At 33.2% G+C, this 14210-nt stretch overlaps 1 protein-coding gene across 2 annotated transcripts; it reads right to left on the bottom strand.

The window, feature by feature from the left end:
- Positions 1–525: 525 nt before the first annotated feature.
- LOC125857992 (ERAD-associated E3 ubiquitin-protein ligase HRD1B-like) lies at positions 526–11838 on the bottom strand. Of its 2 annotated transcripts, none has more exons than XM_049537651.1 (8): positions 11630–11838; positions 7342–7886; positions 5864–6040; positions 4447–4596; positions 4173–4366; positions 2722–2881; positions 1442–1682; positions 526–960 (listed from the first exon to the last, which is right to left on the bottom strand). In XM_049537651.1, the coding sequence occupies exons 2-8, from the start codon at positions 7872–7874 to the stop codon at positions 823–825; spliced, it is 1593 nt and encodes a 530-aa protein (XP_049393608.1). In that variant the 5' UTR covers positions 7875–7886; positions 11630–11838; the 3' UTR covers positions 526–822. The 2 variants fall into 2 exon arrangements, with proteins under 2 accessions (XP_049393608.1, XP_049393607.1); XM_049537650.1 differs by lacking the exon at positions 11630–11838 and adding an exon at positions 8305–8493.
- Between the last annotated feature and the right edge of the window lie 2372 nt (positions 11839–14210).

The following is a 14210-nucleotide window of genomic DNA, read 5'->3' as shown; positions in this document are numbered from 1 at the left end:
GTTAATTATCCCAAACTTTTTGATTTTCCGTTCATGAAACACTTTTAATTTAACCAATCTTTTTTACTATTTTATCCCTAATATTTTTGCTAATTCCCAAAATACATTTTATGAAATATAATCTCTTTACATTTTCCATTCCACACACCATTCATCCCTGTCCTTGCAAAAATAATAATTTTAGAATTATAATTTTTTTAAAAGAAAATATATCAAGAATGATGTTTTATTCATATTTTTTTTCAGAAGAAGAGCATATCAACACTTTTTATCAAACATGTCAAGTGTTTATTATTAGTTTCAACACTTAATATCGAATATATCAGACTGTTAATCATCACTTTCAACAGTCAACACTTTGATTCAAACACGTAAACACATAAAAGTCTTACCAACACGTAATACTTATCGGCTACGTATAATCAGCTTAACCCAAACAGAATCTCAACTAGCGTTTTCCCATTGTAATCCTGTGAAATGTTCACATCCGTGACTCGTGATCGTGAGCATAGCAAACAGCGGGAATTTTGCCACAAATTAAAACTCAAATTTAAAGGTATACTATATACTGAGATTGGAGTATAGAAGAAGTCAAGGTAAATAAAGAATAAGTGAAGTTAAAACTCACAAGGCGTACAAGATTTTTGACTTTTGAGGGAAATAATCAGTTGCTGAGTTAGAATACAACACTTCCCATAGTGCTCGGGAATAGTATAACTTTCAGAACAACCTCTTACAAATCCATTGCTCAAATGTTACTATTTCTAACTGTACGTTTGAACTTCAGTCTGCCCTTACCATAAATATACATTTATGCTAGCTTCATATTTCTGCACCTTCGGTTTGTCCTCGAGAACTCTCTGACAAAATTGATTTTCCCTTACTATCAGAAATTCCTAAATCATCTGCTTTTTTTTGTGTGTTTGGATGCTCTAAAAGCTTGAGCTGGGTTTGCAGAACCTGATCACAGATGCAGTATATACCAGTGGCATAATTGAATGAGAATTAAGCTCAAAGTGAGAGATTAAATGAATGCGTTACAGAAACTAGAGAGAAAAGTATCCTACTAAAGTATAACGCAGCCACGTGCATGATCACATGGTATATATCACATATCTGATTTCTCATCTCATCCACCTATTAGCATTAAAATACCCCCCCGCCCCAAAAAAGAAAAAGAAACTGAAATGAATGATAAGATAACTAAGCAAATAAAGCAAAGCTTGCAATGTCTAGAAACAGTACTTAATTTTTCCAGAATATTAGTTGGAAAAATCTACACAAACATAGGTGAGTAGAATTGAACAAAAGACCACTTCGAGTTTCATGCATGTAGAATTTATTTGTCCATTGGAATTACCAACTCTTTTACAGAGTAATACCAAATGTATAATAGAGGCATAATAGATAAAGATATCAATCAAGCAGAGAAACTTAATACCTCAATTTGTTGCTGTAAAAGTATCTTATGGGCCTCAAGTTGAGCCTTTGGAATACCAAGGTTGTTAGCACCTGGATATTGAAAAGGGAAAAAACCAGATTGTGGATATTGAGCAAAGGGCATATTTGCTAATTGATTGTGCGATAATTGTTCATTCAATGCCCGTTCCCCATCTGAGAGCACATTGGCAGAACTGCCCACGGGACTATAGGAAGGAGGAACTGGAGCATATCCAGGAGACCTGCAAACAAGACCCATTGATTCAATTTCCTTCCAACAGTTAAGAAACCTAACAAGAAAACCAGACTCCCTCTTCAACTGCCAAAAAAGAAGGAAAAAAAAAACAGGAAGGGGGTGCACAGTAAAAAAGATGAACTTGAAGCAGCTACCTTCCACCGTACTCTGCATTGACAGTATATCACAGAACAAAGAACTACAAGTCAAAGACAACCCCCTTGTCAGTCATGGACAGCTAAATGAGCAGCTGTTAATAGGAGGTCCAATAGTTCCTAAGAAACTGACCCAAAATGAATGTATAGGAAATGGCCCACAATCAGACTAGAGATTACATCACAATGCATGAAGGCATCTAAAAATGAATTGTGAATCTGCAAACAGCGTCTCTTGTTAGCATCTTACATTTTCATGCTCACTTTATCTCAAACAGATTAAATTTGACTTTCCAAACTAATATGATGACACTTGAAATGGGTCTTTTTTAAATGTTCATTGAGGAGTATGCAAGAAGCACAACTTACTTATTGCAGTTTCGTAAAAATTGGAATAGGAAAAAAGAATCCCGGAGGTAAAGATGTAACTTCTGTACCATGTAATATGCTAACAAAATTTTCTTTTTAAGAAAGATATTTTTTTTGGTAAGCACAAGAAATGAAGGTTCAATGTAGCCATCCAATAATAATAGCAACACAGGGACGAGAGAGAAAACAGGAGTTGACTTATCCAGAGAATTTAAGAACATAAACCAAAACAGCTCTAAACTGCATAAAAGAGTAGTACAGTAACAGATTGCCTAGAGTGTGGACGAAGCATGTATAAAAATGCTGAAACTCCCTCTTGCTCATTTCCAAAATGAAATCCTATCTAATTTTACCCTGCCTGTATAAAGTTCCAAAATTACTTGTCACTAACAAGTAGGCTGAAAAAGGAATATAGAGAGGTATGATTCAGCTTTTCACGTCTGTAGGATGAGGAAAGGTCTAATAAATATGCAAAGCAAATAATCAATAGTGCATGTACATAAAGGATAAGAAAATCCATACCACGCTAGTGTTGGTACAGAAGGATAAACATAAGACTTCTGATAAACTGCTGCTGCTGCTGCTGCAGCTTGGATTCTAGCTTGGTGCTGGCTAACATTATTACTTGGCGTGGTGTTTGCTTGCGAACCTTGAGATGCACTTGCGGCACTTGATCCATGGCCTGAGAGAGAATTAACAAAGGGTTCAATAAATATATATAACTGCCACACTCATCCATTACAAAAAAACATAAAAACATAAAAGTGTCCCTTCTCGGGTTTGGCTCTTCCAATGAGAATTTCAGCCTTTAGGGAAAAAAGCTAGACATACAATCACCTTTTGAAAAAGAGAAAAAGATAGAAATACACTCCACAATCAGTGACAACTACCAAATATAAACCTTGAAATTAGAAAAAATTATAAAATAAAAACTATCCTCAAATGTCTAAGAAAATCCACCTTTGATTTTGAAATGACCTGTTATCAACTTGATTCACACATTAGCACTTAAGCTACAATTTGATGCTCGACACAGATTATTAGCAGGGGCGGATCTAGTAAGGCCCAAGGGGTGTCACATGACACGGCTTCATTGAAATTTTTTGCTAAATATACATATATAATTAAAAGACAACAAAAGCGATATATATTTTACAGTGATAAATTTTGACACCATAGAGCGCGCAGCCCAGTTGGTTAAAGTGTTTCAGCTGTCCACGAGAGGGATGCGAGTTTGAGTCTAGAAAGATTTTTTTTTTGTACATTTTAGGAGCTTTTATGTTGATTAGTGATATATTTCCTTTCTTTCTACCTTTGTTTTATCTTTTCTTCTTTTGCCTTTTATTTTTCTTCTTTTGGTACTTCAAAATTCAAATAAAAAGAAAATATTTAGCACTATTATTTCTAGTGAGATTATTTTCAAAAGCAAAATTTATCCAAAAAAAGTTAAAATATAAGTTTTTATTTTACTTCATGGGAAAGATATAATAAGTATACGTGAATTGCATTAGTTATATACATATATATATATATATATATATATATTAAAAGGTGACACTGCATGCAAAAAATTCTGCGTACGCCACTGATTGTTAGCAATGAATGGATGACTTAGCCTCCAAGTCCTAGTGCTAAATATAGTTGACAAAGTCATGTAGATTAAGACTATTGAAGATAAAAGTCCATTGTCTCTCACTCAAAGGAATTGACTTATTTTAGTTTATACAAACTGGGGAATAACTACCCTGAAGGGGGTTGAATTGAAACCCCTTAACCAGAAGATTACACTATGCAAAAGGGTAAAAATAATTTATTGCATGTATACAAACTGTTGAATCCCCTCCACACAGGTTCATATTTTAGGTGTGACATCTTTTTTTTCTTTTTCTGAATCCACTTACTCAAATCCATGTGGCTATGCCACTGGACACTAAAGTATGATTAGCGGAATGTGATCAAGCTATAAATTATACCTTGTTGCACATCTGGTCGTGATCCTGCCACATTTGTCCCATTTTCAGTTGGCACAACAAGGGCTCTGCAGGTAGGACAGGTGTGTTGACGCTCTAGCCATGAGCGGAGGCAATGCACATGAAACAGATGCCCGCAAATAAGTTTCTTAGCAGTGGTCATCTCCTCACGACAAATGATGCAGGTAGCATCACTTCTGCATAAACATAGAAGTAACTGATTAAGAAAGTTCTCAAGGAACAAAAAATATACAAACGTTAGAAGTAAGCAACTTACGCATTGAGCTCTTCGGGTGTAGCATCTGGAAAACGGTCATTCATATTTGAAGTGATCTTCCGATAGCGTACATAATCGGCAACTCGACTCTTGAAGTTGCGGAATGTCTCATAAAGCTCCCGAATCAAATGCAGTGGCACACCATAGTTCCTACAAAATACAATTAAACAAATAATGTGAGGCGTCTCAATGTAATGATAACAAGAGCAAAAGGAAACGAACAGACCTAATAGACAAGCCTGGGTCAACAAATAAAAAGTAACATCAAGTCATCAACAAGGACAAACAAGAAGAGCTCCTCTATCAAAAGTCAAATACAGATCTGCAGAACACTCAACAAATGTCGCACACCAACTTGACTACAGCTATGTATACTTGAGGAACCTTAGTAAGGCTTCAGGACAGTGTGCTTCCCTATTTCTACATGCCCCTCATAAGGAGACAGTATTAAAAAAAGGTGAATTCTTTACACCCCCTCCCCCACCCAAATAAAAAGAAGATGATAAATTACCGGCTGCTGCAGGGGGGGTTTCTTTACCAAAAAGTAGGTCTAACTATACATGAAGCAAAATGTGTTCCAAAACCTCATCATAAGATGTAAAGACCTCCAGGGGGAAAAAGAGAAATGACATACTCAATCAGGTTCATTTTAGAATCGGTTTACTAACAGAAAAGTACTAAGCACATACAATACAAGAAATGAGCATGCTTCACTGTCAGATATTTCATAATCACAAATGATAACTTCCATTAGGGTAGCTAAATAACTGGGTATCCTCTGCCCATTCCAAAGCATAGGCAACCCCACAACTAGTGGCCACATAATGTGCAGACAGAGATCTAGCAGGGATTATATGCCCAGATACTTGACAGAGATCTAACAGGGACTATATACCTATATATGTAGCACATTTGGTTTCTTTATTGTGAAATGTGGCACATTTGGTTTCTTTATTGTTAAATGTGGCGCATTTGAGTCAGAGCAAAGACAGCCCATTATATGACCGCTGATGCAAGGCCAATTTAATAACTCTCAGTTCATCGATACAATACTCTCATATTCTGTATATTCTGAACTCTATTCTAAATCTTGTGTTGGTCATGCTAAGGTCGAGGACAGCTTTTTTTGCAACAAAGTTGGCTGCTACATATCAACAATTAATCTCTAGAAGGAATTTTTTTCCTCATATAGTTAAGTAAGGAGTTTATCATCAAATAAATGGATGGATGGATGGATGGAAATTTCTACAAGTATGGCAGCTTTTGATTACATCAGCAACTTTATGTTAGGGAAGAATGAAAGCTTATATATCCAGAAGCGAGACACTTCTATACACTCTTTTTCCCAATCTGCAGAAACACCTCTATACACTTATGAGTAGAGAAAAATAAACTGCAAAACTTAAAATAGACTTACATGAAAATCACCATGAAGAAGCACAAGTAAAGAGACAAGTGGAGCAAGTCTCGGATAAGTTCTAAGTAGAAAGTATAGACAGGCTTATTCTCCCATTGTCCTTCCATAAGCATGTCACTTACGTAGAAGACATATTTTACAAAAGTTGAGACAGTTGTTGTTGCAAGTATCATGTACCTGAATCATTACCAAAAAGAAGTTGCTCTTCATTAGGGAGAAGGATATAGGATACTGTTAACATAATCAAACTGCAGTAAGGGAAAACAATACGAGAAGTAATCAAGTTCAAGAATATATTTCCCAGCAATTACAAATATGATACATGAATCAGGCAAGTGTTAGTAAATTCATTGATATAACAATGTAAATATGTACATGAAAAAAGATTTCTAACTAAACAGTGAGTCATTTATTTATTTATTTTTATGACAAGGGAAACCCGCAGCCGCTACCCTTTGGGTGCGCACAGGGTAAAACCCCACTCCTATGCAATAGCTCGCAAACCACATAGGAGAGGTAACCCGCACTAGGCAAGCCCGGTGCGACGAGCTCGACCCAGAAGGCAAACCCCTTGCTTTCGCTGGCAAGGGGTTTCGAACTTGAGACCTCCAACATGGAAGTCCCAAGCCCAAACCACTGGGCCACCCCGAAGGGTCAGAGTCATTTATTAAATTATACCTTATAAGATATCAACCCTAACTAAGAGAATCGAAAATTGGGTGTTATAACATCTTTACCTTATTAAGATTTATTTTTACATGAGAAATGAGATAAGACTGCAATTCCAAGAGACTTGACATCAATCCAGCCTAATGATTGACAAAACAGGTTTCTAAACCCATATGAGCTATAACATTGCAGTACTAACAAGTATGCATAAACTACAGCAGTTTGCATCAGCTTTGAAGATAAGCAAAGTAAGAACTGCGTAAAAGAAAATAGCACACGAAGATCAAAAACCTAATCTCACCTTTGCCAACGTGTCAGCACACGTAAACATGATACATCCCCATGCCCCAACCAAGTGATTTTGTAAGGCATAAAACATAAACTATGGGGCCCTTGGTCTAATAAGATCACTAAAATCTCTAGTTTCCCTTGTAATATGACTGATAATCTAGTTTATAAAAGTAAAGGACTAAACAAAAAGTAAATGGGTGTGATTTTTTATTCTTTTTCTTTTAGTTTCACAGCGGCAGGGAAAACACCACTAACTAGCAGTGGAGCGCAAGGAGCACATATTAACCAAAAAAGANGATCACTAACATCTCTAGTTTCCCTTGGAATATCACTGATAATCAGGAATCTAGTTTATAAAAGTAAAGGACTAAACAAAAAGTAAATGGGTGTGATTTTTTGTTCTGTTTCTTTTAGTTTCACAGCGACAGGGAAAACACCATTAACTAGCAGTGGAGCTCAAGGAGCACATATTAACCAAAAAGAGAGCAACAACAGTGAGTAGGAAGAGTTTGACTTACTCAAAGGCAAAGAAGAGAGAAACAGATGCCTGTCTTGTCTGTATCAAATAGTTCATGGAGTCGTACAAAAAGAGACTGTCTATGAAGAGGAGAAAGCCCAGGAAGGATACTATGCGAATGTGGGACAATCTAGTAACAGTAGGAGTTGTTTCAATGTACTCAACTCTCTTTTGAGCCAACCAGTGCAAACCCTTGATAAGCAAGAGCGCAGTTACCATTGCAAGAAAGGTCACAGAGAAGTCCTGACGGAAAATTGTGATAGCAAAAAGTATTTCCATGAGTTCCCGCCAAGACTGCTCGTTCAGCCTCTCCACCTCAGCCTCTCGAAGGGGACCAAGGAAAATTTTCTTTGTAATCTGCCACAAAATGCACATGACAACAAGACCCATATTGAGAAGAAGCACAAGACTGATCTTGGACGTCGACAGATAAACCATTGTTGGGTAGAATTGTCCTCTGCAATTAAAAGCATGATAAATAACAGCCAGTGTAGCTATTAAGCTAAGCCCCGCATAAGTTTGTAACCTCATCATCTCCTCTAATTCCTGTCAATAACAAAAGTTTCAATCAGATCAAAAAAGGAATATATGTCTATCCATACATTACAAGTGTTAAAGGTTCCACTTTTAGGGCATTCCAACAAGACCAAATATCAAACCTATGCATATTTTTAGATCGATTCCACCAAATATTAGGATACAAACCTAATCACAAAAATTAGGAAACAGAGGTAATAAGTTTAAGGATAATTGTGAGATTTATAGACCCTCTATGACCCAAAGACATCATCTTTCAGTAAAGTTTGAATGAATTGGACCCGAATAAAGCAAAATTAATGGATATAAAGAATTCGTATAGCTAACTCAACTAATTAGGGATATGATTGATTGATTGAAGATGGAAACAACAAACAAACTGTTGCCAAACCCTATTACTTTTGAAATGCTGTATAGATCAATTTACCTGTGAAGTTTCTGTATCGTTGCGAAGATCCTGAATCCTTAGCTATTCACGATTTCATACATGAGTACCTGAAGAGAATAAATTTGGTAGCCATGGGAGAAGGTGAATAAGGAGGAGGAATCGTCATCGAGGGAGACTTAGCCAATTGGTATTTGCCACGTGGGCATTTACAACGCACAATTTGACCCGACCCAGTAAATAAATCGGTTAGAAAACACAAAAACGGTTCTCGACATTTATTTAGTTGTTCAAACTTCAAACTCTAGGAGGCTAATTTTGGGGAAAAAATAATTGTCAACTAAAATATATTTTTTTGTATGTTATTATTTTATAAATATTTTTTAATATAAAAAAATAATATATATTTAACTAACGGATATAATTTGACTGAGCGGTCAAATATGTTACTTGCTCATTTTTTGTCCCTTTTAGTATTTGTCTATTTTTTGTCGAGACTCTTCCATCTTCTTTATTGTCATGAGACTCCGCTCTTAACTCGAATAGTAGAACTCGGACATGATAGATTTCTCATTTCAAGTTAATCAATTTAATGATCATATGAAGCTTTCACTGGAATTTTCTACTCTAAGTTCAATGACCTGGCACTATCTAATTATTATAATTAATATATCCATAACAGGCTTAAGGTCATCTCTTTCAACATTTTCTTACTTCTATCCCTTTGAATAGCAAAGTTATCGACGTCTAGTAAGGTCAAAAACTTTACAATATTGTTACCGTAAGTCTTTTTGTCTTTTCAAATACTCAGGCATTTTCCTCGTTTTATGTAGCACGAATGAATTCAATATATATCATTAGTAAGCTTTGACCTCTTAGTTTCTTATTTGATTTGCAATACAATTTAATGGTGCATTCATTTTAAGATTGAATCAATGAAATTGTGACTTGTAGATATATAATAATCGAGTCTAAATAATTCTCAAACAAAGCACAATCTATAAATATGTGATTTTTTATTTTTAAATTATGTTTGCACAAAAAACATATAATCTTTCACCCGTTCTCATTTGATCAACCATCTAAAGTAGTTGTTTTTGTACTTGCAATCATAAAGTAAAAGTAACCTTGAATGTTGCTAAATTGTGGAACATTTGTCCTCTTAAGGCACTTTGCAGTGAACATCTAACAACTTGAGATAAAATTATTTCATAATACTTTCTCTATCTACAATTTTGATTGAATTTCAGTCCTACTTTATTTAATTCAAAGTTACAAACATATTGTATCAACATTGTATTCATGTTGTACAGTAATTGTTTGAAGAAACATATAATATTTTAAGTTCTCTATGTCATTGTAATTGTATAATTTTTTTTTTAAGAATATTATATAACAATTTTATATAATGGTGTTCAAGTCATATTAAATTTTCAGAAACCAACACGTGTTCTATACAAAATTATACAATTGTAAAGATATTTCATATAGATTTTATACACGATTTTTTTTTTAAAAGTTAACGTAAATTTTATATAGTTATATACACATTTCATATCAATTTTATACAGAGTTCCATTCACGAAATTTCTAACCATTGAGTGAATTTTTGTTTAGTGTAAAAAAAAAAAAACTCCTATTATATTTGGTAAACATAGAGGTGTCAAAAAGGGCCGGCTTAGCCCCACCCAGTCCAAGCCTCACGGGCAAAGGAATTTGAAGGGCTAGGGTCGATCGGCCCTTCATTTAGAAGGGCCTGAAAATGCTCAACCCAACCCTAGAAGGGCCGAGGGCTGGGGTGGGCTGATCTTTTTTTTCAAAAAAAATAATTCTAACTTATAATTCTATATATAACATCAAGAAAAATGAGAAGATTTTCAAATCAAATATGTCAAATAATGGTGTTTATTCAATAACACTATTAAAAAATCTAGTGCAATCAACATGTATCTCGCATACCAGATACGTGAGCGAGATAAAAGAGTGACAAGCAATATGGGAGGAAGGCGAGGGCGTGAGATTCGTCTATATATCCTAGATACATGCGAATCTACTTGGATAGAGTCTATCTAGAGCAAATTAACCTAATTTTGAGTCTATATATTCCGAGATACATGTATTTGGACATACCAAAATCTTGTATGATTCATAATATTACAACATAGCGTGTATTTAAATAAGGGCAAAATTATAGAAATCACATACTTTTAAGGCAAAATTACAATTTATCCCTTAAAAGTTTATAATTACATAAATCCCTCAAACGGATACAATAATATAAACGTTGATACATTAATCTGATACGCGAGATACATTAATTGTTAAGTAAGATACATTACATTTTATACATGATACACTAATCTGATGCGCGAGATACACTAATTTGATGCGCAAAAAATAGGGATTTTGGAGATTTGTAAAACTTATAGGGGATAATGGTAATAAATAAACTAAAATGTGGGATTTCTGTAATTTTTCCTTTAAATAATTAGATTATATACTAGTGAGTTACCCTTAAATAAAAAGTTTTGGCCCATGAGCCAACCCCGGCCCGACCCCAATCAAGCCTCAGGGACAAGTGCTTATATGGATCGGGCTTATAAGCCATAATTTTAAGGAAAAATTACAGAAATCCCACCTTTTAGTTTACTTATTACCATTATCCCTTATAAGTTTTACAAATCTCCAAAATTCCTCATTTTCGCGCATTAGATTAGTGTATCTCGCGCATCAGATTAATGTATCAGCGCTTCTATTATTGTATCTCGCGCATCATATTAGTGTATCATGTATAAAATGTAATGCATCTTACTTAACAATTAACGTATCTCGCGCATCAGACTAATGTATCAGCGCTTATATTATTGTATCCGTTTGATAGATTTCTATAATTATAAACTTTTAAGGGATAAATTATAATTTTTCCTTAAAAGTATGTGATTTATGTAATTTGCCCTAATTTTAAATAGGCTTTAAAAATTCTATTCCAATCCTACCCAATAACGGATTGAATTGGACCGGCCCCATGGGCTAAGCCCGTTTTTACTGCTTTAGGTAAACATGATGGGAAAAATTACTTACGTGTATATTTTTTAAAAAATATTTATGATATTTGTCAACATTATTCTTTTAACCATATATAACAATTTGGTTGAATGACAGTATTGATAAAAATTGTGAATGACAGCACTTTTTGCTAAGTTTAAAGAAACAAAATTATTTTAAGTAAGTATTGCCAAAAGTTGACAAAAATGGTAATAAATTAAANCAACTAATTAGGGATATGATTGATTGATTGAAGATGGAAACAACAAACAAAGTGTTGCCAAACCCTATTACTTTTGAAATGCTGTATAGATCAATTTACCTGTGAAGTTTCTGTATCGTTGCGAAGATCCTGAATCCTTAGCTATTCACGATTTCATACATGAGTACCTGAAGAGAATAAATTTGGTAGCCATGGGAGAAGGTGAATAAGGAGGAGGAATCGTCATCGAGGGAGACTTAGCCAATTGGTATTTGCCACGTGGGCATTTACAACGCACAATTTGACCCGACCCAGTAAATAAATCGGTTAGAAAACACAGAAACGGTTCTCGACATTTATTTAGTTGTTCAAACTCTAGGAGGCTAATTTTGGGGAAAAAGTAATTGTCAACTAAAATATATTTTTTTGTATGTTATTATTTTATAAATATTTTTTAATATAAAAAAGTAATATATATTTAACTAACGGATATAATTTGACCGAACGGTAAAATATGTTACTTGCTCATTTTTTGTCCCTTTTAGTATTTGTCTATTTTTTGTCGAGACTCTTCCATCTTCTTTATTGTCGTGAGATTCCGCTCTTAACTCGAATAGTAGAACTTGGACATGATAGATCTCTCATTTCAAGTTAATCAATTTAATGATCATATGAAGCTCACTAGAATTTTCTACTCTAAGTTCAATGACCTGACACTATCTAATTATTATAAGTAATAGATCCATAACATGTAAGGTCATCTCTTCCAACATTTTCTTACTTCTATACCATTGAATAGCAAAGTTATCCGCATCTAGTAAGGCCAAAAACTTTACAATATTGTTACCATAAGTTTTTTTTTTTCAAATACTCGGACATTTTCCTCATTTTATGTAGCACAAATGAATTCAGTATATATCATTGGTAAGCTTTGACCTCTTAGTTTTCTATTTGATTTGCAATATAATTTAATGGTGCATTTCATTTTAAGACTGAATCAATGAAATTGTGACTTATAGATATTTAATAATCGAGTCTAAATAATTCTCAAACAAAGCACAATCTATAAATATGTGATTTTTTATTTTTAAATTATGTTTGCACAAAAAACATATAATCTTTCACCCGTTCTCATTTGATCAACCATCTAAAGTAGTTGTTTTTGTACTTGCAATCATAAAGTAAAAGTAACCTTGAATGTTGCTAAATTGTGGAACATTTGTCCTCTTAAGGCACTTTGCAGTGAACATCTAACAACTTGAGATAAAATTATTTCATAATACTTTCTCTATCTACAATTTTGATTGAATTTCAGTCCTACTTTATTTAATTCAAAGTTACAAACATATTGTATCAACATTGTATTCATGTTGTACGATAATTGTTTGAAGAAATATATGATATTTTAAGTTCTGTATGTTATTATAATTGTATAAAATTTTTTCTAAGAATATTATATAACAATTTTATATAATGGTGTTCTAAGTCATATTAAATTTTCAGAAACCAACACGTGTTCTATACAAAATCATACAATTGTAAAGATATTTCATATAGATTTTATACACGATTTTTTTAAAAAAAACTTAATGTAAATTTTATATAGTTATATACGCATTTCATATCAATTTTATACAGAGTTCTATACACGAAATTTCTAACCATTGAGTGAATTTTTGTTTAGTGTTTAAAAAAAAGGAAAAATTACAGAAATTCCACATTTTAGTTTACTTATTACCATTATCCCCTATAAGTTTTACAAATCTCCAAAATCCCTCATTTTCGCGCATCAGATTAATGTATCAACACTTATATTATTGTATCTCGCGCATCAAATTAATGTATCAACGCTTATATTATTGTATCTCGCGCATCAGATTAATGTATCAGAGTTATATACGTGTTGATACATGCGCGAGATACAATAATATAAGCGTTGATATATTAATCTGATGCGCGAGATAAAACCCCATGGGTTAAAGCCCGTTTTGACGGCTCTAGGTAAACGTGATACGTCTCATAAATGGGCAAATCACATAAATCCCACTAGTTTAGGTCTTAATTATTAAGATTCCCAATAGTTTCAAATATTACTTCCTCTACCATATTTTATGATTAGGATACATGAGTCTGAATTCATTAGATACATGTATCTGTCGAATTTTAAAATTGAGATACAAAATTTATTTATTTAAATTAATTGGTTGTAACTTATTTCCTTAATTAGAGGAGTAATTGAGGATTTTCAAAATACATAGATAATTAATTTCATTTTATTATTCTTTGAAATAGTAAATTCATTAATATTATTAATATAAGATAAAAACATGTATATCTTGGTAATGTAATTTGATTAATTTCAAATTATTACTCTTAAAATAATAAATTCATTAATTTGATGTATCTATTGTCAATATATGATGTATCCAACAAACTAAACATTTAGATACATGAGTGTCATACAAGTACATTCATATGTATCATAGAAGTATCTAGCATTAATTTCATGTATTTGTTATTAATTTTATGTGTGTATATATATATATATATATATATATATTAATTTAATGTATCTTTTATATGTATCTAGTATAAATTTGATGTATCAAGTATCAATTGCATATGTTATATCCAAAAACATGTATCTCAAATACATAGTAAACATATACATCTAATTATGTGTATCTAAGTATGGAATATA

The sequence above is a fragment of the Solanum stenotomum genome, chromosome 3, assembly GCF_019186545.1.
Source record: "Solanum stenotomum isolate F172 chromosome 3, ASM1918654v1, whole genome shotgun sequence".
In the NCBI taxonomy this organism is placed as follows: Eukaryota; Viridiplantae; Streptophyta; class Magnoliopsida; order Solanales; family Solanaceae; genus Solanum; species Solanum stenotomum.
This window is presented reverse-complemented; position numbering and strand designations above follow the sequence as displayed.